This window comes from Netta rufina, assembly GCF_964035555.1.
Source record: "Netta rufina genome assembly, chromosome: 4".
NCBI classification, from domain to species: domain Eukaryota; kingdom Metazoa; phylum Chordata; class Aves; order Anseriformes; family Anatidae; genus Netta; species Netta rufina.
Window position 1 is genome coordinate 64652933 of NC_140127.1, and position 24337 is coordinate 64677269.

General features: G+C 37.4%; 1 protein-coding gene across 1 annotated transcript in view; it reads right to left on the bottom strand.

Moving 5' to 3' along the window:
• Positions 1–407: 407 nt before the first annotated feature.
• JAKMIP1 (janus kinase and microtubule interacting protein 1) overlaps positions 408–24337 on the bottom strand; it is a gene marked incomplete at its 3' end in the record, with an annotated part of 86593 nt that continues 62663 nt past the window's right edge. Inside the window, exons 18-22 of the mRNA XM_084285503.1 lie at positions 21357–21434; positions 19541–19744; positions 3260–3325; positions 1975–2019; positions 408–440 (exon numbers count right to left, since the gene is read on the bottom strand). Coding sequence (XP_084141629.1) covers positions 408–440; positions 1975–2019; positions 3260–3325; positions 19541–19744; positions 21357–21434 — 426 coding nt within the window. The remainder of the gene's footprint in view (positions 441–1974; positions 2020–3259; positions 3326–19540; positions 19745–21356; positions 21435–24337) is intronic.

Below are 24337 nucleotides of genomic sequence, written 5' to 3' on the forward strand. Positions count from 1 at the left end.
ACTTAGCTTTTTATATAGATATTAAAAAGGAGATTTTGTGTTTGCTGGGTGAAATGAAAACAACATTGGCTGAAAGCATGCAGAATGGAGACAAAGATCTCAGTACTGTAAGAAAACCATTTGGTAGATAACAGTTCACATAGCAGCCAGTAATTGCACTTGTATTTTTTTCCAGTGTTTGATTGGTGTATGAATGTAAATTCTGTTTAGACTTTTTTCAGTGTTTATGATGTGCTGGTCCTTATTTGATTATTAAATCATTCCAGCTTGAAGCTATATCTTTAAAAAATCTCTAATTTTAAATTCAAATATTTTGCAGCTTCAAGTATTATGCAAACAGTTTTATGAAAAAAATGCACCAATTTAAAGCTGCTCAATAAAAATTTTCTATATTTTTGCACGTGGACTCAGCTGTTCACTCCATAGGTTCTTTTAATAGCCTGTATAATAAAATAAAACAAAAAGAAAAAAAAATTCTTCTCAGCTTTAGATAGACAAAATTAATTTAGGAATAAGTGTTGGCGTTCATCCCATCACAATCTCTTCCTAAAATTTTGATGTTAGCTTCAAAACAACAAGAACCAAAACTACCATCAGTAGAACAAAAGCAACCATCCCCTTTCTTCAAACACATCTTTATAAAATTTTTAAAATTTTATAAATCTTTTTAAAATTTTTATGTTGTTTATTTTTATTTTTAAATTTTTACAAAAGAAAGGAAAAATAAAAATGAAGGGTTAAAAAACTGTAAAAAATATATCTGAAATTCACCTAATTTTCATCCCACCTAATAATCAAAAGAAAGCTACTGCACTTGTAGCAAGTCAGTAATACTTTCATTATATTATACCCACCAGCATTTACCATTGTTTCATTTCAAAACATAAAACCTATGCAGAAATGCTAGTAACAGAAGACCTGAGCCAGTTCCCAAGAGGAACTGAATAGCAGGGCTTACCAGGAGCTGTATAAACTTGTAAAAGAGTCCATAATACAGGACTGATTTTTCAAAAGTACTTGTAGTCTGGGCAGAATATAATACAGTTTCAGGCTTAATATAAGGTATATATAATAGCTTTTTTTTGGATTGACTGTTGTCATCATGCTTCATCGTATAGTACTTGACAGCAGCTTATAAAAGTGTTGATTGAATTGACCACAGTCTTACCAGAAGCTGTTTCCATGAATGTAATTCAAAACAGATTTCAGTGAAGAAAAAGAATTGAAAACATGCAAAAGTAAAAATATTGCATATTTTCAGTTTAAAAAACAAATCAAAACAAAACACTACATAAATAGTTTTAAATTGTATCTTAATAGTCTGTCAATTAGGTTGTGAAGATATCCTCACATGCCACTTACATTGCTCCAGAGAAGAGGGCTTGGACTGATTTTGTCTCTAACCTGTATTTCCTTCCTGTTCTGTGTGAAAGGTAAGCCTTTTTAAGTCTTTAGCTATAGGTATTGCTACAGCTAAAGAAATTCACTGTCTTTTGCATTGAGCTGAAAAAGTCAGCACACTGTGGAAGGGGCAGTGGGAATGATGGTTTTGTTTGAAGGGAGACACATACAAATTTCTTAGTCTCATCCTTACTATATTGCATGGGCACAAAGAAGGTCAGTCATATTCCAGTTTTCTTGCATGGCAGAAAGGTACGATCCTATAGCCATAGCTGAACTTTTAGGTTAAAATGTACCCACTCTACAGAATTGAGAAGAACCCACTGAAGTTCAGGCAGTCAATATCTTAGAATGCAAAATCATATCTTGTTGAAAACTGAATGACCTTCTGCAGAAGCCCAGAAAGCTAACTGAAGACATCCAATTTGGATCTTAAATGTGACTCTTCCTCTATGTGCAAGCAAAATCAGTAAAGCCTTCCCAGAGTATTAGGGTCTTACATAGATGATTCTTAAAACATGGCAAAATCTAGGAGTTAAAAATTGAGTACAAAACGATATAAAGAATACCAACCACACGTCTTGGCTCAGTTGTGTCATCAAGGCCACAGAATGAATGCTAGTGAAAAAAACAAAAAAAGGAACAAAAACTATAAAATAAGATCAAAAGAAAATGAGGAAAAAGAAAAGAAAAGAAAAAAGATGTAAGATATGTAATATGAAATCCGATGACATAATTTTACAGCAGTTAGTCTTACATCAATATTAACTGAGTTGATTTGAAAGAGAGATACTGTATACCAATCTTACTCTGAAAAGAGGGTACAAAACGACGGTACAGGGTACAAAATTCAGTATTTGAGGGCAACATTTGTGGATTATGTAAACTTCAGAAACATCAGGCTTGGCTCTGTAACTTAGTCAAGCATGTACTTATAATTACATTTGTGCAAGCTTGCCTGAATCAAGACTTACCCAGCTGAGGGCACAAGCTAAATGTAACCAAAAGGGCAGAGAATCTGTTATGAGAAAATCATGAAGTGTTTAAATGGCACTTTTTCCTCATATGTTGTCCGGAAGAACAAAACTGAGATTTTACATTATTGTTATGTATAGCCTTCGGAAGCAGGACAGTTTGTTGAAGAATACATAGGGCAAAAACACTACCACCCCTATTTTCTGATTTGACAGAATTTTACATAAAATTTAAAAATTGAATACATTCCTGGGGGTGAATAAAAAGCCATACTCATGACAAAGTCAGTATAAGTGACCCACTGCCCTTAGCTACAACCAGCAACAGGCATCAGATATACAAACTGCCGCTCCTTCAAAAGAAAGGATTTCCCTCCACAAGAAATCATTGTGCTCAGTGTCAGCAGCAAGTATATGCAAGCCTCTATCCACTGACATATTAAACCTTCAAAAGACCAATGAAGTAGAAGTGTATCTGTCATTGATTCTCTGACAATGGAAATTTCCTTCAGGCAGTCATATTCAGAAAGAGATTTAATCTCAAGGAAAAAAAATAAATATGATACAGATAGAAGGAAGTCCTCCACCCAACCAAGAGTAGAAGGATAGAAGGATATCAGAAAATGATGAAGCCTTGAGAGGTCTCCTGCTAATGCAACATTAAGGTAAAGAAAACATTATTCATTTTAACTAATTACCAGTTTTCAGTTCAGTTTATGGTTACCTCACTTAATACAGTACTGAACTTCAGGTTTGATGTTTCTTGTATTAAAATAGATCTCTCAATATTAGATTAAATACTACTAACATCAACATAACTGGGAAAAATAAATTACTGAGGGGAAGGAGGAGGGAACTTTGGCATTGCCCAGGTATTTATTTACCTTTTCCTCAATTTCTTTGAGTTGCCTCTTTTGAAGTTCTATTTTATCTTCTAGTTCTCGAATCCGCTGAAACAAGAAAGTGAAATAGAACTTATAATATCTACTTTAAAAAAACATAAGAATCAAAAATATATGAAAAAAAATAAAAATGAAGAGAACAAATGCCCATTATTAATGTAACACCTCCTGTTCAGTTATATTGGACATGCTGATGGCACGATTGCTCCATGTTTCTACAAAACCATAGCATTTTAAACAAGATGCACCTTCAGGCCATCATGTTTACTATCAGGAATTCTAATCTCAACACTCATAAATTGTAAATTTAACATATATAAACAGATAGCACCACAGTTCCAAGCACAACACAACTACATGCTCTGCAACTCCCATTAGAAAACTAGGGTTTTCTACCACCTAGACAGTCAGCAGGTGATACTATTACATTTCATTGTAACTCTCTCTTTTCCTATAAAATGTAATTATGCTTCTAGCACATTTATGTTATACCAGAATAATTGATATACCAGCACACTTAGATTTTCAGGTCACCACCAAGATGCCACTCAGACATTCAAACCCATTCCACTACCAGGACCATTTCCCACCAGAGTTAGAGGGAACATCTCCAATGTATCTTTCCCTATTTGTAACATTTTTTTTGGTTCAGTTCTAGAAAGCATCTCCAAAAATATGACTGTGGTTGTCTGAACATCCTATTTCCACCCCCTTCTTTCCTTTTCATAAATTCCTTTAAAAAAAAATAAAAATTTATTATTATTATTATTATTATTATTATTATTATTATTATTATTATTATTATTATTATTATTATTATTATTATTATGTTCTGGAGCCAAGTCCAGTTGGAGGCCAGTCACTAGCGGCGTCCCCCAGGGCTCGGTGCTGGGGCCGGTCCTCTTTAATATCTTCATCGATGATCTGGACGAGGGCATCGAGTGCACCCTCAGTAAGTTCGCAGATGACACCAAGTTAGGTGCGTGTGTCGATCTGCTCGAGGGTAGGAAAGCTCTGCAGGAGGATCTGGATAGGCTGCACCGATGGGCTGAGGTCAACTGCATGAAGTTCAACAAGGCCAAGTGCCGGGTCCTGCACCTGGGGCGCAATAACCCCAAGCAGAGCTACAGACTGGGAGAGGAATGGTTGGAGAGCTGCCAGGCAGAGAAGGACCTGGGAGTGATGGTGGATAGTCAGCTGAATATGAGCCAGCAGTGTGCTCAGGTGGCCAAGAAGGCCAACGGCATCCTGGCTTGTATCAGGAACAGCGTGACCAGCAGGGCGAGGGAGGTGATCGTCCCGCTGTACTCAGCTCTGGTGAGGCCGCACCTCGAGTACTGTGTTCAGTTTTGGGCCCCTCGCTACAAGAAGGACATCGAGGTGCTTGAGCGGGTACAGAGAAGGGCGACGAAGCTGGTGAGGGGCCTGGAGAACAAGTCCTATGAGGAGCGGCTGAGGGAGCTGGGCTTGTTCAGCCTGGAGAAGAGGAGGCTCAGGGGTGACCTTATCGCTCTCTATAGGTACCTCAAGGGAGGCTGTAGCGAGGTGGGGGTTGGCCTGTTCTCCCACGTGCCTGGTGACAGGACGAGGGGGAATGGGCTTAAGTTGAGCCAGGGGAGTTTTAGGTTAGATGTTAGGAAGAATTTCTTCACTGAAAGGGTTGTTAGACATTGGAACAGGCTGCCCAGGGAAGTGGTGGAGTCACCATCCCTGGAAGTCTTCAAAAGACGTTTAGATGTAGAGCTTAGGGATATGGTTTAGTGGAGGGCTGTTAGCGTTAGGTTGGAGGTTGGACTCGATGACCTTGAGGTCTCTTCCAACCTAGAAATTCTGTGATTCTGTGATTCTGTGATTCTGTGATTCTGTGATTATTATTATTATGTTCTGGGCTTTTAGACTGAGGATGCATTTTATTACACTATTAGCATATTGAACTTCTTACAGATTTTATGAACTAGCTTCATTTTATTTTTTTTTTTATAGGCAGAAACCTGGGATCTCCCCTGGGAATCAAGCAGAGACTTTATAATCTATCAACTTTTTTCAGGATTAACTACCTGACGTTCGCCTGGCCTACAAAAATTAAGGTTATTAGCAGTTCATGAACTTTGAAAGGGAAATTATCATCTAGTCTAACTTCTATGCACAGGCCAACAAGTTTAATGTAGGAGCTGTGCACCACTCCCAAATTATTTGATTACTCCCAAATTCTTCTGAACAGCATCTCTTTCAGAAGAGCACCCAGGCATTACTTATAAATTGATGTGATTAACTGACAACTTACTAGTCAATCATCTATATTCAAGTCAAAAACCTCTGATAGTGGGAAATGCCCCATACCCATGGCAACCCACAACAGTCCCAACAGCAGCAGTGGATCTACTGATGGCTCAGTATTGCATTGGGAACCACAGCACTTGGTTTCAGCATTGGGAATCTAATTTGGAACTACCCCAAAGATGAGGTACATCCACCCCACAGGCTCACCTTGCCCAGGGCATGCTACTCTCCCCCCAAATATTGCAGGCAGGTCACAAGCAACAGCTTTGATACTGTTGCTGCTGTTTTTTAAAGAAAAGACTTTGCTTCAAGAATTGTTTTGCACATTGTGCAGTTGGAAGACGTTAATCAGCCCCTCCCCTGTATCACGCTGCATTGCTCAGAGATTTCCCCAGATAATACAAATGCACAAAGCAGATTACCCTCATGTGATACAAGTTCATACAGCCTTGCTGACAAATGCCTGGAGCACAGCTGTATTAATTCCACTTTCCCTCTATTACATCTGAACTGATTTATACTTCTACTCCATGCTTGAGATACGTCTATCTCTCAAGCACTTATTTTCATAAACTGTAGGTACCAGAAATATTACAAGAACTGTAAGAAGCCACAGGATGAGAAACAGGCAGATGTCTCTGAGAAGTCTGGTCCATCAGGTTACACTCCTATTTCCCTCCCACTAATTCTGCTGATTCCTACTTACAACCACATCCCACATGCAAGCGACAGACTTCGACATTCTGGGGGTCCTGCCATGCTCTGTGACAAGATTTGACCATGGTGAAGTAAGTGGAGAGAAGTAATAATTTTAAACACCATTTTCACCTTCAAGATTTATTGTGTGAGCTATTGTTTCAATATGTGCTGAGGAAATGCCTCCAGAAAAACAAAACAAAACAAAAAAACCTCCCCAAACATCTGGTGGCTTCCTCACTTCAGGGTTTTCAGTAAGTGTTCTTTTATAAAAGAATATTTTAATTAGGATTAGATAGCATTTTTCAGATTAGGGAATTCTGTTAATTAAGTAAAAATTGAGATGTTATTACTCCCTTATGAATTTCTTATCTTTTCAAGAGATTCCAGTTACTCAGTTATTCTCTTCAGCTATTAAGAAAAGTTCTAAAAATAAGAGCTGAGATTTCTGTTTTGCAGTTCTCACCTATAACCTCTCATAACTGTTAAACTTGGTGAGACTAAAGCAGAGAACAATTTTATGGTGAAAAAAAATTTACACTTCATCAGTTTAAATATAAAGATAACCTAGAAATCTAAAGGGAATACACACTGCATTTCTTAGCAGTGAAAATCCATCTACATAAAATTTTCAAAATGACTAGGTGTATATTGGTAGGGCAGGCAGAAACAGGGTGGCTGTATCCCATGGCGCAGAATTTGTTCTAAAATTTAACAGTGGGCTGGAATTTTCCACCAGGTATAAGAGCTTGGGGTTGTTTACTTGTACTTGCTTACTTGTGTTTCCCTGGAGTGTGGTAGGAAGATTATCCAGGGGGATGAAGTGGGCGTAACTATTTCAGTCAATACCTTGTCAGCATTGCCAGATAACCAGCCTAGTTCAGCTATTTATATATCCTGAAAAATCTGACTGTTATCTATTTCCATTTAAATGCAGACTTTACTTTAAAAGTATAAATATATCTTTCCAATGTATTAACAGGAAAAACAAAACAGATTTACATCTATGTACAGAAGGTAACATAAAAATCATTATTTTTCCCCTTTGTGCCTCTCTGTATTTATAGCATTATCTTGGTCACGTAGAGGTAATAATTTGCAGAATATGACTTAAAAATACACATACGGTACATCAAATAAATATAGCTTTAACAAAGAGTATCTTCTAGAAGTAGCAACAGATGTTCCTCAGTCAAGTGGTATTAAACCACTGAGAAGGAAATTATACAAAAATTTCACATCCTAATTAAGACTAAAGGCAGGACTGCTTGAGTTTCAGTATAAGCACTTACATCTTTGTCTTCTCTTCCTTTTATTTGCAAGTACTATTAGCAATCAAGAAGCTGTGGACTCACTCTTAGGTCTTCAGCACCTGATGAGTTGCTTTCAATGAACTCTGATTTGTTTATGTTTGCAAAAGCACAACTGTGACAACAAATCATGCAGAGATACTTTATTGTTATCAAGAAATTCTACCTACTGTCATGCTTCAGGGCACAAATTGACGATCGGTAAGTCAAGCTTTTCTTACTGTGTCATATAGAGGTATAACTATTGCACTATAAAAGATCTTTTCAGCTCTAGACTTGAAAAAGGTTTTCAGGAACCTCGCAGAGTAAATCCAGTGCATTTTCAACATAACAGACTGTGTGAGGAAGCCACTAAACCTATGGTACCCTCCTGTCAAAACACTGAGAAGTCTTTCTTGAAAAAAGACCCAAAGGCCATTGTTTTACTTTATTGTTATTATTATTAGAAGGGGACAGAAGACAAGTAAACAATCCAAAAGCATGACTGTTTACATTTCCAGTAACCCCCCTTCCCCCCACTATTTGGCCACGATCAGAGTGAGGATCAGGGACAAAGTGCAGCAGTGTTCTGCTGGGTTCCTATGGTTAATAGCTGCCCATTAGTCACATGAGTGCACCTTTTGGGAACTGGCAGGGTTGATGAGAGTAACACTGTACTGTCAAGTCACAAGGCCATACAAAGGAATGACTATAGGCAAACAAAGAGCCACAGTCAGAAACAGTGTAAAGGGAACGTAACTGTGAAAGAGATGCTTGGATTCCTAATGCTGCCCACCTCGCCTGCATTCACATCCAACCTGCCAAAATAATGAATACAAATCTGCCATTCATTAAATTGCAATAGCAAATAAAAGTTCACAAAACATCAGGATGATGGATGGGCAGATCTGTGAATACTACATGTGACTACTTCCCCCGCACGGAGTTCTCCTGCAGTTTGGAAAGAAGGCTGGCCAACCATCCATTTTAGTAGGGAAAGCACCTACTTGACAAATCATACTTCCATTAGCAATGAAGTTTGTTGCCACTTCTGGGTAGGTGCTTGCAAGAAGCCAGGGAGCAGTAGGGCCTGCTGTAATGCCGAGCTACCAGCAGATGGCTCTGCCAGCCAGGCTATGCTGGAACAGCAAACGAAGCTCATTTAGCAGTGAGGCTCATCTTTAAAACCATTTGCAATTCCAGACAGCCATTTAAAAAGCAAACTGAAGATGGACAATATATATGCCTTACTTATCACTTAAGTGCAATTTGAACAGACTTCTAAGATCCATTATAAATTATTTTTAGGAGTAATTATATATACTTTAGCAAAAGCAGATGGCACTCAGCCTCATGGCATTCACCCTAAAGGACATAAACCTAACAGTTTGGTAAAAGAGAGGGCATCCAGAAAGCTAAGGCAGTGAAAGCATACATTTTCTTTGGAAGCCTGTAGTTTAGTGATAGGCATAGGACTGAAAGTTTCCTAATGCACCCCTAAGAAGGAACTATTTATGATATTAATTAACTGAACAGAGCTGTAAAAGGAAAATTTAACATCAGTTAATTCCAAGTGTATGAAGAGAGTTCAATGACTGCCTTGGTCATATACTTCCCTTCCTCTCCATTTCCATGATTGGAGAGCTTCCAATCACAAAGGGCTGTCAAATTGCCCCAAAACAGGAAATCTTTTTTTTTTTTTTTCTCAGCACAAGCTTCCAAATGCACAGAAGATTCCTCCCAAATCTCTTAAGTCGTTTCCTTTCACCTCAAGATGAGAAGTTCATCTTTCTGGGAAACAGGATGTTCACTTAAGCAATTATTTCACTTTTGTAAGTTTGGATGGCAAGTGTCCTTGCTGTGCAGCTTCCAATACTGGTAGGGAATTTTTGACAGTCAACTCACATTTTCTGAGGTAACAGAGAGATACCAAGATGGGAGTACATAACATTACTGTACCTAGCTGGCTGCTGCCAGCTGGCTGCTGCCAGCTAGGTACAGTAATAGCCAGTTCCAAGATACCTTATTACTTTGGTGGTAACGCTTCATGAAAAAAAAGTAGCCAGCACAGATCTGAAAAGAGCATACAAGTGGGTTTATGCAGCATTATGCCAGGGCTAACGTGAGGTCCCAGAAGCAGGGTGGCTGGATAGCAATTTCCAAATGCACCAAAGGATGTCCCTGCAGTTCTGACCAATTCAGGAGTCTCTGCACCCACATCTCATTTTTCCTGACAGCTGGATATTTTTGCTAGAGATAATGGTTGTTTTCCAAATACATCCAAACTCAGGAAAAGGCTAGATAACACCAGATGCAAGTTCATTATTGTCAGGAATCCCATAGGTACAAAAATAATAGTTTTAAAAACTGAAAAAAAAAAAAAAAAAAAAAAAAGAAAAAGAAAAAAAAAAGGCAATGGGTTCCTTGCAGAACATTCAAATCAGACGAGGTCTAATAGAATGATGCTAATGCTTTGTTCATGGAGAACCAGCTAGATATGCTATGCACTAATTTCAAAAGGGAATTTTCTTCGGTTTTTAGTATGGTCTAGGTCCCATGCCTATACTGCAGCTTCAAGGAGATAAACATCTCTGGACCATCTGAGAAATTAAGGTTTATGTGAAATGCAGCAGCAAGATGATGGATATGTGCTTCGGAATATTACTCTGCTTTCAGTAATAGATAAATTCCAATAGCACTGGCTTCAAAAACTCAGTTTGCATTAAGGATCAAAGAAGTACAAATAATGAAGCTAGTAGTGAAAATAACATTACACTTTGGTTACTTCTTATTATTGAACACTTTAACAAAAATCAAAAAAAAAAAAAAAAAAGCTCAATTAAAAAAAGCTGATTACATTCCCACACTGTACACATGAAGTATGTATGTGCAATTGGTGTTGCAATTGCAATCCATCTACATTAAATACCATTTCCATGAATATAGTGCCCATTCGAAAGGGGCACTTAATAAATGCAAATCCTTCGGCTGAGCTCAGTGAGCCCTGGATTGCAGTCACTGAGCCATCATTTTTTTCTTTTGGAGGTAATAAATCAGCCCAGTAATGATTTGTCATCATTTTGAGAGTTTGGCATCACAGGAACTTCAGCTTTACAAAGAAAGATCTGAGATGTAAAGAATTGCTTCTAGGTTCAAATTTTCCTTACCAAATAACCAGAATGTGGGGATTTTTCTTTTACAATACCTCCAATTCCTATGAGAAATGTACTATGCCTCTCTACAATTACACAGTCCATTCCGTGCATTCAGGTATTTTACCCCATCTCTCAGTTACCTTCCCGGTAGCAAACGGATTCTGAGAATTCTGGCATTTTCTGCTTTTGGACAGTGATGCCCACTGTCTAGTATGCACTGAATGCACACTAGATGAAGTGGGACTTCTTCATGTAAGCCTTTTGTCCTCTCCAATTCACTCATGGCATTAGCCAGCCATTCACAGCCCTGAACCAACATCTTGGATGGCTTCTAGTCATCAAGGAGCTTTGCGAACTGAGGAAAATGTGACAGGAAAGGAACTTCTGTGGCAAATTTCAGCTGCTGAAACAATGAAACTTCATCCTTCTTTTGGTATCCAGCTGCAGAACTTATGTTCTTGTTTTCTAGGTAAGTGTGTAAGTTAAGGGCTCATATGAACAAAGACATTGTTTTACTGACAGTGACACCAAGAAAAATAATTTATTTGCCTGCAAAATAAGCTTCTTGCCATGCCTCTATAATCGTGAAAACACAAGATCGTACTAAACAGGGGGCATAGAAATCACCTTAATAGTTCCTGTGACTCATTCTTATTGGATTTACACTCATCAGCAAATCCAAGAAAACAATTTGATAATTTTAGCACAAAGCAGACAAAGAAGGATTTGCTAAGCTGCTTACAGCCTCAGCTCTGAAATGTCTGAAAGGTTCAGGTTGATATACATTTACAGAATGTGCACCATGAATGGACTATATTAGACGTGAAAGATGTTCCGAATCTAGCAGGTGATCAAGAATGTACCTAATTCTGCAGAAAAAGTTAGCAAGTGAAATATTTTATCAATCCAACATAGGGAAGAATCAATATTGCTTCACTCTTTTATATCACTCTTTTAACCAGCACCTCAACGATATTAGGACACAGGTATGTAAGATATTTAATAATATGAACAGCATAACTATGTTATATGTATAAATTTAAACAAAGATGAATATAAACTGCTATGCCTTTAGCTATTATTTGAATCACTTAGCTGATGGATAAAATTCCTTAATGAAATATAAATATATGTATTTAGATCTAATGCATTTTAACAGCTGTTTAAAAGACCCTACTGTGCTTACAATACAATTTACATGGGTAATTGCTAGATGAATTTACTCAAGCTGTTGTATCTGCTACTGTAACAGGCCTGGACTCAGGAATCCAAATGCTCCCTTTAGTCCCATATTCCTAGAATGTGATTTTGCATAATGAACATAAGGAAATGAGCAAACACATTGTAACATCAATAGCATAAGCTATTTCTGTTGCCATCTCATTTTACTTTATGATCATAAACTTAATATAACTTTCAGACATTTCAATATAATAATAATACCTTATTTTTGGATATACTATACCTCTCTGAATCTCATCAAGATATTTCTTTACAAAGCAGGCAAAAACTTCATTCTTTTCTATGTTCTGTAATCTCAACCATGATAATCCAATTAATTGTCACTGAAGTAGGAGAGTTGTTCTTGTTAATCTTTATTATGCATTTGTAATTTCTTTATTTGCCTTCCTGAGGAGAATGAATCTTTTAGCAGCTCCACTGATGCATCTCAGCATGAACATTAATATGTATTCAATTACATTGGTCCTAGCAGTAAATCAGTGAATTTTATAAATGAATTTCAATTAAAATAAACATTTATTATTAGCTGATATGGAATGATTATTTGCATGTGAAGATATGGCTTAATATTTATAAGTAAGCTTGATTTTTATTTTTTAGCACCGAGAGTGTTTGAATTTATGCTATGATAAAACTATATCCTACATTGATAGCAAGCGGCAGAAAGAACTACTCATTTCATTAGAGGAAAACAATAATTTAAGCCATATGAGCTTTATATCTATACAGAAAGGCTATTCTAAGTCTATGGGAGCTCAGAAGACAAAACATGTTCAGTATATGAAAATTGACTGCTTGTTAGTCAATACTCATTATCTGGTAAATAATAAGAATAATAAAATTAATATTAAAAACTATAATATTTATTTAGCATTACATTTAGATTATTTTATATTCTTGTGTTTTTGAATAGCAAATTTCCATTTAAATAATTATATGTATGAACTGTGCACATGAAAATACATTTAGTCTCCACTTCTGTAACAGACTTTAGTACACTTTCTTTTTTTTAGAGTTATCTTTCCTCAGCTCCCACAAAGAAACACAGGGCATTCAGAATTTCAGATGAGAGGATTTCAGCATTCAGACTTCAGAAGAGAGTCTGAATCACACCTCTTTGAGGACAAAAGAAGACTTTTCAGATATAGCTGGTATAGGACCAGCCCTGCTATCATCCCTTATGCATACAAGTAGCATTGCTAAGGCAGTTAGCAAAGCAGACATGAACCCTAAATCTGAACCCTAAATATACAGAAAACATATATAAGAAAACATGGTAGGATAGATATATAAAATTACTAAGATTAACTTTCATTTATCGTGTCATTTGTGGGAAATCACCGAAGTTTATTGTACTACTGTAGTTATAGCAGCAACGATGTCTTGAAAGACTCAACATTCACTCCTGCACTATAAATCAATACCACAGGTCAACTATGATTAACCTAGTCATGATATACTTGATGACTGTAGATTACAGTTAGATGTCTATGGTATCTGATGCCCTCAAGAGCATTAATGAATATCAAAAATGCACCATCATCAGTAATCTATCATATACTGAACAGTCAACATTCTGCAACTGCAAGCATTAGAAAATGCAATAAAAGATCCCTGGTTGCCCTATAGATTCCTCCTTGCGTACAGCTGCATGCAAATAGCTGGGGATGAACTTTGCTAGCACCATAACACTTAAGATTTAAAATTAAAACATCAGAACAGACAGTATCTATAAAGGGTTAGAAGTAAATTGTCTGAGATTTTCCCCAACTACTGTTGTGTAAGTATCATCAGTAAAATTTACACCTACTTTCTGAATTCTCTGACAAAGCTGTGAGCTTTTGACCAACCCAAGCTCTCTTTGGCACAAAGCAATGTTCCAGAGAGGACAAATGGAAGACAACACCTCCTCATGCCTATCCGCGAGGTACGCTGAGCTTAGCATCCTCTTCTAATTCAATAAAGTAAGCTTTCATCTCCTTGTCTCTCTCCAGAGCATTCAGAGTCTAACATTAAGCCTTAATAATTCTCCCTGGGTGACAAAAAGATGGTCTATCAACCATAACAGATTACACAGCAAAGAGAAACAGAGCTGCTGTATTTATCCAAGCTTTAACTGAAATCAGTAATATATCAAGCAACAAATCTCAGGTTCCTACTTCACATAGGCAATTAATATTTTAACAAATTAATGTTTTAAAATGAAGATTTTCAGCAAGAACCTTATAAAACAACAAAAGCATGTTTTCTGAATGGCTCAGAATCTGATAGAAACAGTGATAACCAATCTTACGGGATTGTGAACAAACTGCTCCCACAGACATAACAAATGATAGCAGTGTGAAAGATTTGTCCTGCTTACAAAAGAGCGAGGAGAACTCAGGGAGGAATTGCATCCGCCATAGCTTTGTTTGATCTATAAGCAGTAAGAATTTAGCTCCTCAGGATAGAAAAAAAAAAAAAAAAAAAAAAAAAAAAAAAAAAAAAGAGAGAGAGAGAGAGAAAAGAAACAAAGTAAAGGAAATGAGTTTGGAGTTTCCTGATTTCAAGTTATGTTTACATTTTGATATTTCAGGATGAAATAAGACCTAACTTCTGCTTCTGACTTTTCCTCAGTGCCCATGAAGACAAGTGCCTGAGGCACTGCATTTGCAGTGAACCTATCCCTATGGCAGTGACATGCAGAGGTCAGTTTGAGTTATACCTTTTTGGAAAAAAGGATTGTGCTATACCTTCTTCTAGTAAAACATGCAAAGTGGTAGTTTATGCTTTTATTACCAATGAATAATCCAACCTGGTCATAGGAGTAAAGGCAATAGTTTAAACGAAATTAGTTAAAATAATTACATCTATATTCCGACTGTATAAGGCTGGAATTTTGATGCTTTCAGCATTCCACAGATGTATTATTTTCAGGTTTAGAAATGAAGTGATGGTTTTATTTACTCTGTAAAACTTAGCTCCACCCAACAATATTCTAAACCAAATTAGAATAACCCCCTCCCACACACACACTTCAGTTTAGCACAGTGACTACAAAGCAACTCAGAAAAGAACAGTTTTACACCTTCTGATGACACAGTGAACACACATACACATTTTCTATTTCTTTTTCTTGTAATTTTAAACAAAGACAAGACTGCTCTGGGAAATTATTGGATTACATTAATAAAATCTGTCTCTTGCATCCTTCTTGATTGGCAGCAACCATTTTTGGAACTGAAAGTCTATCGGTCTGCTGTCCTTCAAAGATTTTATCATTTCTCCTTGTACTTAACATAGAATGAAATCAGAATAAATGCTATTATACATTTTCCTCATGTTTGAAGACTGCCAACAGTGCAATGTGAATTAATCTATCCTAATTCAGAGCATGGTTCTGATTACTTTCCACAGTTTTTTACTCCAGAAACAGATACACCCAAACCAACAGGAATATATTTCAAGTTAGGTCCTATATAATAGACATAAAGCAGAATTTGACCTTTAAAATTTATTAGTTTCAGCAGAGAACAAAATCACAACCTTTTTTTTCAGGAGATCTGGACATGTGACTCTCTTTCTCTCTCTCTCTCTCTTTTTTTTTTTTTTTTTTTTTTGCTGTAAATAGAGCTTGCTTAATTAATAAGTTGATATCACTACTTCAGAAACATATGGTATTGCTCTGTTTGAAATATTCTTTTCTAAGAGATTATTTTTGTAGCTACACCACTACATTTTTTCTTTCTCTTTAGATATTGCTTACCATGAAGCATGTTATTTATATAATACATCCTAATTCACAGAATCTGCTAGTAATGATCCCCATAATAGCCAAAATGCACAAAAGTCATGCCACTGCATTGGCTAGAGCACAAATGTTACTTTAAATGAAGTTCTGCTAGAAATAAACCAGACACTGGCTTATAAAAGCTTATAACGATACTGCAGCACAATAAGATACTTTTTTGATGGCAATATACACAGGAACAGCAGTTGAACTGCATATACCCTATGGCTAGGAGCAAATAGCACAAGCTGCTCATGACAGATTTTTAATTAACATATCTTGCCTCCCACAAATAGAGAGGATGGTGGCACCTTCACTGACTTAAAGGGAATACTGTCAATGTGCTTCAGCCAAGGATCTGTCCCCCACATTTGCACGTTGCAATCAGAGTTTAATAAAAGCTTTGTATGTCTTAGCAAGAAGATCCAATCACACAATCTATTTAATTTGGTTCCACAGAAGCCTGGTTTCCTTAATACTCAGTGGGTATACACAAGTAATTCTACCTATATTAATGAAAAGTAAAAATGTGGGGTTATGCATGCTAAAGATGAACAGAGCTACCAAATTAAAACAGGGCCTAACATCTTAAAATACATTTATTTCACTAGAACAACACCAATACCTAGTGACTAAGAACTATGGCTTTACATCTAGAAAAAGCAGACACACAAAGCAGCATGGGCTCACATGTGGACAGCTTTCACCCATATGCATCCCTGTCCTTTTCAGACAGTCCTTTTCAGCCTGAAAAAAGAATATTTACAAAACTCAACTTCTCCTTCTGCATCACCAGTTGGAGAAACATAGTTTCTGCTTCAGAGAAGCAGAAATTTAAAAGTGTTTGTAACACGGACATTTCATATCCAGTCTTGAAGGTCCACCATGCTGCCATGTCATTCTCCTTAACCTTCACTTCAGGAGATTAAGAACAGTGCATACTGCAAAGACACTCCACAGTGCACAAATATGAACAGGTCTAGACTACAGTTTTGCCAGAATAAATGTAGTGGGTGCTTACTAATGACATTGTGTCAACAAAACCTCCGATGGCCATAAATATATCAAGAAAAGAGGAGGGTTCATTTAATGTAGCATCTAAGGATGTAGGACATTTAAGACATTAGGACTCTGCTAACACAGATATGCTCTTGTTTTTGTAGCATTTCAGCTTCTGTCATCTGCTAGCGCAGACGAATGCAATCCTATGAGGATTAGCTCTGTGACACTATTGTTCCATTCTATGGCATTTTGTTTGGTTGCTTTGCTGTTGTTTTTTTTTAAGCTGTGCACATTGCACACAACCACTAGGTTATCAGGGTTGACCACAATTCCCATAAGAACCCACAAATACAGCCTTCAGAAAGGAAACAACAGAGAAGAATCCGAGTGACGGATTTGAAATGCAATATGCTCATTTCCCTTACACTGGGCAAATTAACTCTCTCTGCCTTTGGTTTTCCTATCTACTACAGGGGGTTAAAAATAGATGACAAAAATGATAAAAAATGCATAGCTCCTTATTAGGCAGTAGAATTAGTTTAACATGTCCTCCAGGGTTGTAACATTAGCATGCCTAACGAGATAGGCACAACATGAAACTCTAATGACACACTGTAAAATGCATCTGGAGACAGGTACATAAATATCCATGGCTAATGAGGCTTTGCTTATGTTAATATTTTGCTTTAGAGCAGGAGCAAAGTTTTATTCCATACCCATCATATTTAACTTTTTATTGTGGAATAATCTGTGAGTACATAAACCATACCCAAATGAGGATGTGCTCTAACTGGCAGTGAGCAGTCCCTGGGACCAAACACACACCTGAAATGCACATAGCATGCCTGTTGGGTTCTTGGGAATACTTTTTCACTCTATGAATATATTCCTACGAGTACATCCTATTTGCCAATGTTATATGAACCTAAATCAGAAGCTCTGCCCAGGTGTCCACAGCAGGCCACACAAAGGTCCTAGTCAATTGTGGTCCTTCAAAGAGCATCATACATCATCTAGGCTACATCTGGTCTGATGTAAAAATCTCAGACTGCATATTGCTTAGATGTAGAGGCTTTAGCATCAAGTTTTCATGTGGTGTTATCTGCTCCTCTGAAACCCTCTCTTGAAAATGTAGACATAAAACTCTATCATCTATCAGATCCAGTAGAACTGAAACAGGCCAATTTGAAGGAAAATCTGAAAAGTTGTGAGCCTCTGTAGCACATGGCTGAATGGGTCTGTGTTCCTGATGAGAGACATTTATACAGCTAAAAAAATAAAATTCTTATTCCACAGCTATTGTTTCAGAGGTTTTGGGTAAAGACAGACTCGTGGTTGCTTGGAGCCCAAAGTGCTTTATTTGATCTTTCAGAGCTGTAATAGAACCTAAAATGATTAATGCTGTATTCACTAGTCAATGAATAGAGTCAACACAAAATAACATTCACACCCATTAAATGTCAGTGATAAATAATATTTACCTAACTGAAAAGCACTGCATTACCAATCTGAGGAAAAGAAAAAAAAAAAAAAGTACAAAAACACCACAAGTGTGGCTAGGAGATTAGACTAGCAAATAAAACCCATTCTCACAAATTTTCAGCTACACTAATAACACTAAGCTAATAACTTCTGGCTCCATTCTTATCGTCCAAATTTCATATGTATTTACTCTACTGTCTCTTTCTGGCACTTTTAGTACCAGCTGGTAATACCTTCTCCAGCTTTCCGTACACCACCACTGATCTGACACCCATTAAAAACAAACAAATAAATAAATAAATGCAAGAGTTGCTCCTGTTCTCCTGATCTCAATATTGCAACTTCCAAACCAAGGCAACATAGTGAAGGTGTCAAGAAAAAGGAGACTTTTAGTAAGTCACACAGCGTAAGTACTTCTCATCACTGCATAATGAGAGGAGATCAACAAAATAGTCCTGGGTCAGCACATTACATCGGTTCTGGCCTGTATTAATCTACAAAGCAAATCTGAATAAAGAGAAGTCTGGACTAAAGTGAAAGCAGTACCTACCCCTACCAACATTTGAGACAGCAACAGCATCCTGAACACATCTGCATACTACAGATTCTGGCATTTAAAATATGTGATTCCAGATTTGCATTGAAAGTAGCCAGAGCAACTGGAGGGCAGGCTCCAAGACCTAAGACATCTGCCTGCATCTTCCAGAGGTTACTATAATGAGGAACCATGCAGGAAAAATTATTCCTGCTGGAATAATTAACACCCCGAGACATGCAGTTCTCTTCTTTCCGTGAATCCTTGCACAGAAAAAACAGTAATCCTATGAAAGAATTCTCCAGTAATTAGTGTGCTTCCAGAAGCTGGGAAATTGCCTGATTCTAAGTTGTAAATATTTGTCCCAAAGGAAGTTGTTTAGAGAGACAAGGCTTTTCTAAACTAAATTAAAGGCATGAAGGCTTGTTAATAGTCCCTTAAACTACTGCTTTTACCTTTCCTCTTTTCATAGTGTTACAGTCTTACAACCATCCTTCCATTCAAGCTTCTTGTAATTTAGGTCTTAAACCTACAACAAGCCCTTTGTGGAGCCCTGTGGCTGTCTGTAGTTCCACACCCAAGAAGCAGATTGTGCAACACAACTTTGTAGCGAGACAGTGACCCATTTAGCGTGCATACCATGCCCAGGACAACAGGGTCCTCACATTGCTCATCTTCTTTACATGGGAGCAGTACAAAGCCTAGAGTAAGCATGACTCGACGAGGTGAGGGTGAGGTGGTGCTGCTGTATGTGCAGTGGTGGCAACCACAGTGATAACAATGACAGGAGGGAGGAGAGAGACCAGGGATTACCTGCTGTGCCTGCTGCAGCAGCTCCATTCGCTCGTGCAAGATCTGGCTGTCAAACTCGCGGCTCTGCCTCAGGATCTGCCGCCGCACCTTCTCCACTGCCGCCCGCAAATCCTCCCTCTGGGCCTCAGTCAGCGACTCGCTCGCCCGCCTTCCTGGATCCTGCTGCAGGGCATTATACAGCGTGGCTTCCAGCTCCTGGATTTTCTAAGGCAACCCAAATCACATACAGACAGGCTGCCATTTGAATCCAGCAAGCAAACAACCCTCCCAGAGCTAGAGGAGAAGGCTAGGGAGCAAAGCCATAGGCAGGAGGGGAGGACAGACACAGACAGCTGGACAGAAAGCAGCAGCCATGAGCAGTGAGCAGCATTGCATATGCAGTGCACAGAACCATCCGGCACCTATTTACACCTGGGCTAAGCTTTCTATTCCACTAAATGATCAGTTTCTTCCATTTAGGAAAGATTCATGGTAGTTCTGCATTCAATACCTGGCAAAAAAAACGAAACCCCTGATGCTGAAAGTTACAAGATCAATGCAAACTAAGATTCCCTTCAACTGCTACTGAATTGCTAAACCATTCTGTAAAATAACAAGGCCACAGCAAACAAAGGGAAAGCTGTGAACAACAAAAATAGGACTGTCCTCTCTCCCTTTTGTTCTTACTGTCCTGCTATCCATTGTTTGACATCTACTTCACTCTATTACCAGCTGCCAAAAGCAATGAGGAAAAAAACACTTAAGGGTACACTAATCCCTCTTCAGTCTCTTGCCATTTGTCAGACTGCTAATTGGATTTTCATACCTAACCAAAACTCTGGTAGTTTGCAAAGCAGAGAGCACCGGAGAACTTTACATTCATATGGAGAACCGTATTCCCAATAGGAAAGAAAGAAAGGAATCATGGCAGTATTTCTCTTGCTACTGGGGTTAGTATGTTCCTATTACAAAACAACATACAATGACATTTAGATCAAAAGCATCTGACAACATCCCTTTAGTCCTCGTAACACCTTTGTGAGGTAGGTAATTCTATCCATATTAGTGATGCATAAACAGCGGCAGAGAGGTTAAATGGCTTGCCCAAGGTCACAGTGCTAGAAATAGAGCCTGCTTGGTTCCATCTGTTATCTACTCTGAGCACTAAACCTTGCTCCTTCTTGAAAATGTTTTGCCCATAAGAAATATTTGTGATGTATGAACAATTCTTCAGGTCATCATATTTTGGTTTCCTCAAGTCAAACACTTAAGGAAGTGTGCTGTGCAGTTTTGCCAATTCCTCAATAATTCCAGAGACTTCATTTTATGGTGCTTAGCCTGAGAGAAGGTGAGGTTGCAGCTTTCCCTTTGAAAAATAGGAAAAGTAAAGTTGGATAGGGCAGCACAGGAAGGGATCGCATAGGAAGAATAAGCATTCCCAACTTGGGATAGGTTAGCAGCAGCAGTATTTACAAATGGTTAGGGAAAAGCAGTATCAAAGGAGTTCTGAAGTTATTTCTGGTATATTTTACCAGGATAATTTCATGCACATATAAGCCAGCTCTTCCCATCCTAGATGTACTAATGAGATGTTCACACATTTTAGAATTAAAAAATAATAATAAATCAAAACCATGACACTTCTAAATAATATCATCCATTTTCTAATTCCCCATTTAAGTTGTAATTGATTTCCTACTCTGGCAGAACAGTAAGTGAATTAAAAGAGAACCCTATTTATAATTAAAAGAAAGAAAGAAAAAAAAAATAAACAACAACAATTGTATTTTATCAAATCTGTTCAAACAAGAAAATTTAATGACTGTTCTTTTCCTACCATGTATGCCTGGTCCAGGGCTTGTTTCCTGTAGTCGAGTTCTTCCTCTAAATAACCCTTCTGTTTACTGAACAGGTCCTGAGCAATAATAAAAACAAGGGAGTGTTTGTTCTTTATCCTAAGTCACGAGCAGTCATAAATGCCATCATTTTCATGTGAGCTTTCCATTTGAAAGCAAAAGAAAAGCTTAGCTAATGATCACATTAATCATAATGATATTCAGAATATCAAATTTACAATATGAGCACTTAAAATACATGTGTACTACCAAAATACATGTACTACCAAGGTGTACCTAGAAAGTGCAGACCTCTTCACCAGTGTACAAACCTGTCTAGACCTGCCAGAGTTGCACACAAAGGAGAGTTTGTGAATGTGAGGTTGCATGCATTTGGTCCAAGAGTCATTATTTGCACCAGGCATGCCAAGAGAGGGATGAGAGTAACAACAGTGAGGTCACTTTACTGTTTTTCTAAAAATATACAATATACACCCCTCAGGAATTCACGGGGCAAAACATAATCCATGTTGCCTAGCCCCTTTTAGACAGGAAATCAGAGCATGCCCTAGCTGTATCCTGCAGCAACAATCCCTGATGTGTTGGCAAAGCCATAGAAATTCAGTTCTCAACTGTTAAAGGTCAATTTGAAATAGGTAAAGTGATGCCAGAGAGGTTAAGTGACTTTAGCTAAAGGGCTGAAGAAGTTTTCAACACACCAAGGTTTTACAGGGATTCTTTTTTTGTTGTTGTTGTTTTATAATCAAACACACTAAGTTTCACAGAAGCAACACCTTACACCAGAGAAGTTGTAAAACAGGGTGGGATTTCAGTGAAACTTGATATCCAAAAGCATGATGTTGCAGGAAAATTATGGATAATTGAATGTCTGAATGAATAGTCAAACTAGAAGGGACTGGTGACAGTGGTTTCACAAAACATGCCACTAGAGTGTTTTGATGAAAATAAATAGATCATAAATTAATTAGTTGGTTTTATTAACTTTTCTCTTAAGGCACCTCATTCTCAAAAATAAAAAATAAAATAGTAGTAGTCCTAAAGCAGAGAGGCCTTTTGATTGAATTTAGTATTTTTCATTGATTTTTCTCTATTCAACAAACTCTTGCATTTCTTATAGACGTACATATATAATGTAACACATAGAATAGATCCCAATTTAAATATACAGGAGTCTTGTATGTTTTTTGATGATGCTTGTTTGTAGCTTTTTTTAGCACTATAAAAAGTCATTTATTTGACCAAATTTCACCTTCAGACATACATGTGCAAGCCCAAAGTTTTTTCTTTTAATTGTTGGTGTAGCACTGACGTAGCATTTGACTAAACATGAACAGTACTGATGATGAATTGTAAGTCAAAACATCTTGCTTTAAAATAAATGCACTCTGATCAGCAAATTAATGTTTGAGGGGGGCTGTGAGTACAAAATGACTACAAATACATTTGTACCTGTAGATGACCTGCCAGCCCCTTGTTAAGAACAATTCATAATTGGTGACAGCAGCAACATACAAAGCCAATATTGGAAGACTAATTAAATTGCTGTTTTCTGTATAAGGATTATAATCTTTATTATTCAAGTGTTTGTATTTTATTATTATTTTTTTTTTATGGAGTTCTTTTAATTACTTATCAATTAATACTGAAACTAGAACTAAAGTTTAAGCCAGGCTTTGATCCTGAGGCTGGAATTCCCTTACAGACCGGTGTCTGCTGCTATTGTAGCCATTCTAGGGAATGCTACTTTAGCTGTCAAGAAAGGTCCCCAACAGGTCTTACAGGACATACTTCCCAGCCCCTCTTGTACATAACTCTAAGAAATCTAATATATATTAGATATTATGCTAATGCAGCTGAATCCCACCTTGACCACCCAGGTGGCATTGTTTTCTTAGGCAGATTACAGCAACAATGTCATGGCTGTTGTAGAAGATGCAGTTCTACCATGCACTCTTAAATGCATAGTAAAAAAGGCCTAGTCTACATATGCTTACAAATGGCTTACAAGAAAACGAGCAAGATCTCAAATTCTTAACATGGGCTTCAAGGACAACTAAACCTCAACCCTTCTCAAAGTGGAATAGTGGAATATTTCTTCTAAACTCATCTCACGATTCTGTTTTAGGAGATACAGTCATTGTCAATGAAGAGTTTCAGATTGCTGCTCTAAACAAATACAGGGCTATCCAGAGTAATACTTGAAAAAAATCACAGATAATAACTGGGAGGATAACAAACTAAGTTAGAAAGAAACTATTGTTTACCAATCCCTTTTATAAACAATCATTTATAAACAATCAAGCATTTGTTTGTATTTGTATTGCATTACAATCAGCTACACTCAACTGAGAACACAGTCTGAGCACAGCCCAAATACACAATTCTTCAGTGGCCCTGGGCAAATCACTTAACCTCTTTGTCTCAGTTTCCGATTCTCTAAGATGGATGTAATGCTGATTACTTATCTACCTGGAAAAGGTGTGGTGAGGATTAACCTGTGTTTGTAAAGCTTTTTGAAGATGAGAAGCACAATATGAATGGTAAACCAATAAAACCAAGCACTCATTTCAAAACTCTTTGTCCATCATATGGAAAAATAAGGTGAGTATAACACTGAGTTTCTTATGTAAAACAGAAGTGCTTTTGAGAAAACATTCTGCCTTTAAACAGGAAGACCTTGGTGCAAGAAAGGTAATCTGGATTAGGAAGAGGCCTTTACAACTTGTCCAGAAACTGAATACCAGAGACCAAAGGATTTAGCAATTCTTCAAGCATGATTAAAAAGATTAAAAAGACGATGCTGTTGCCAGACAAATAAATACATAGAGAAAGCACAAAGACAATTTCACACTGTTTGGTTAATATGCTTTGTAAAGTTATGCCTTCATATGCTATTTTGTATATATTTTGCTATTTTTGCTCTATATGGCTTTGACATTTCCCTCCCACTCCAAAAAACACA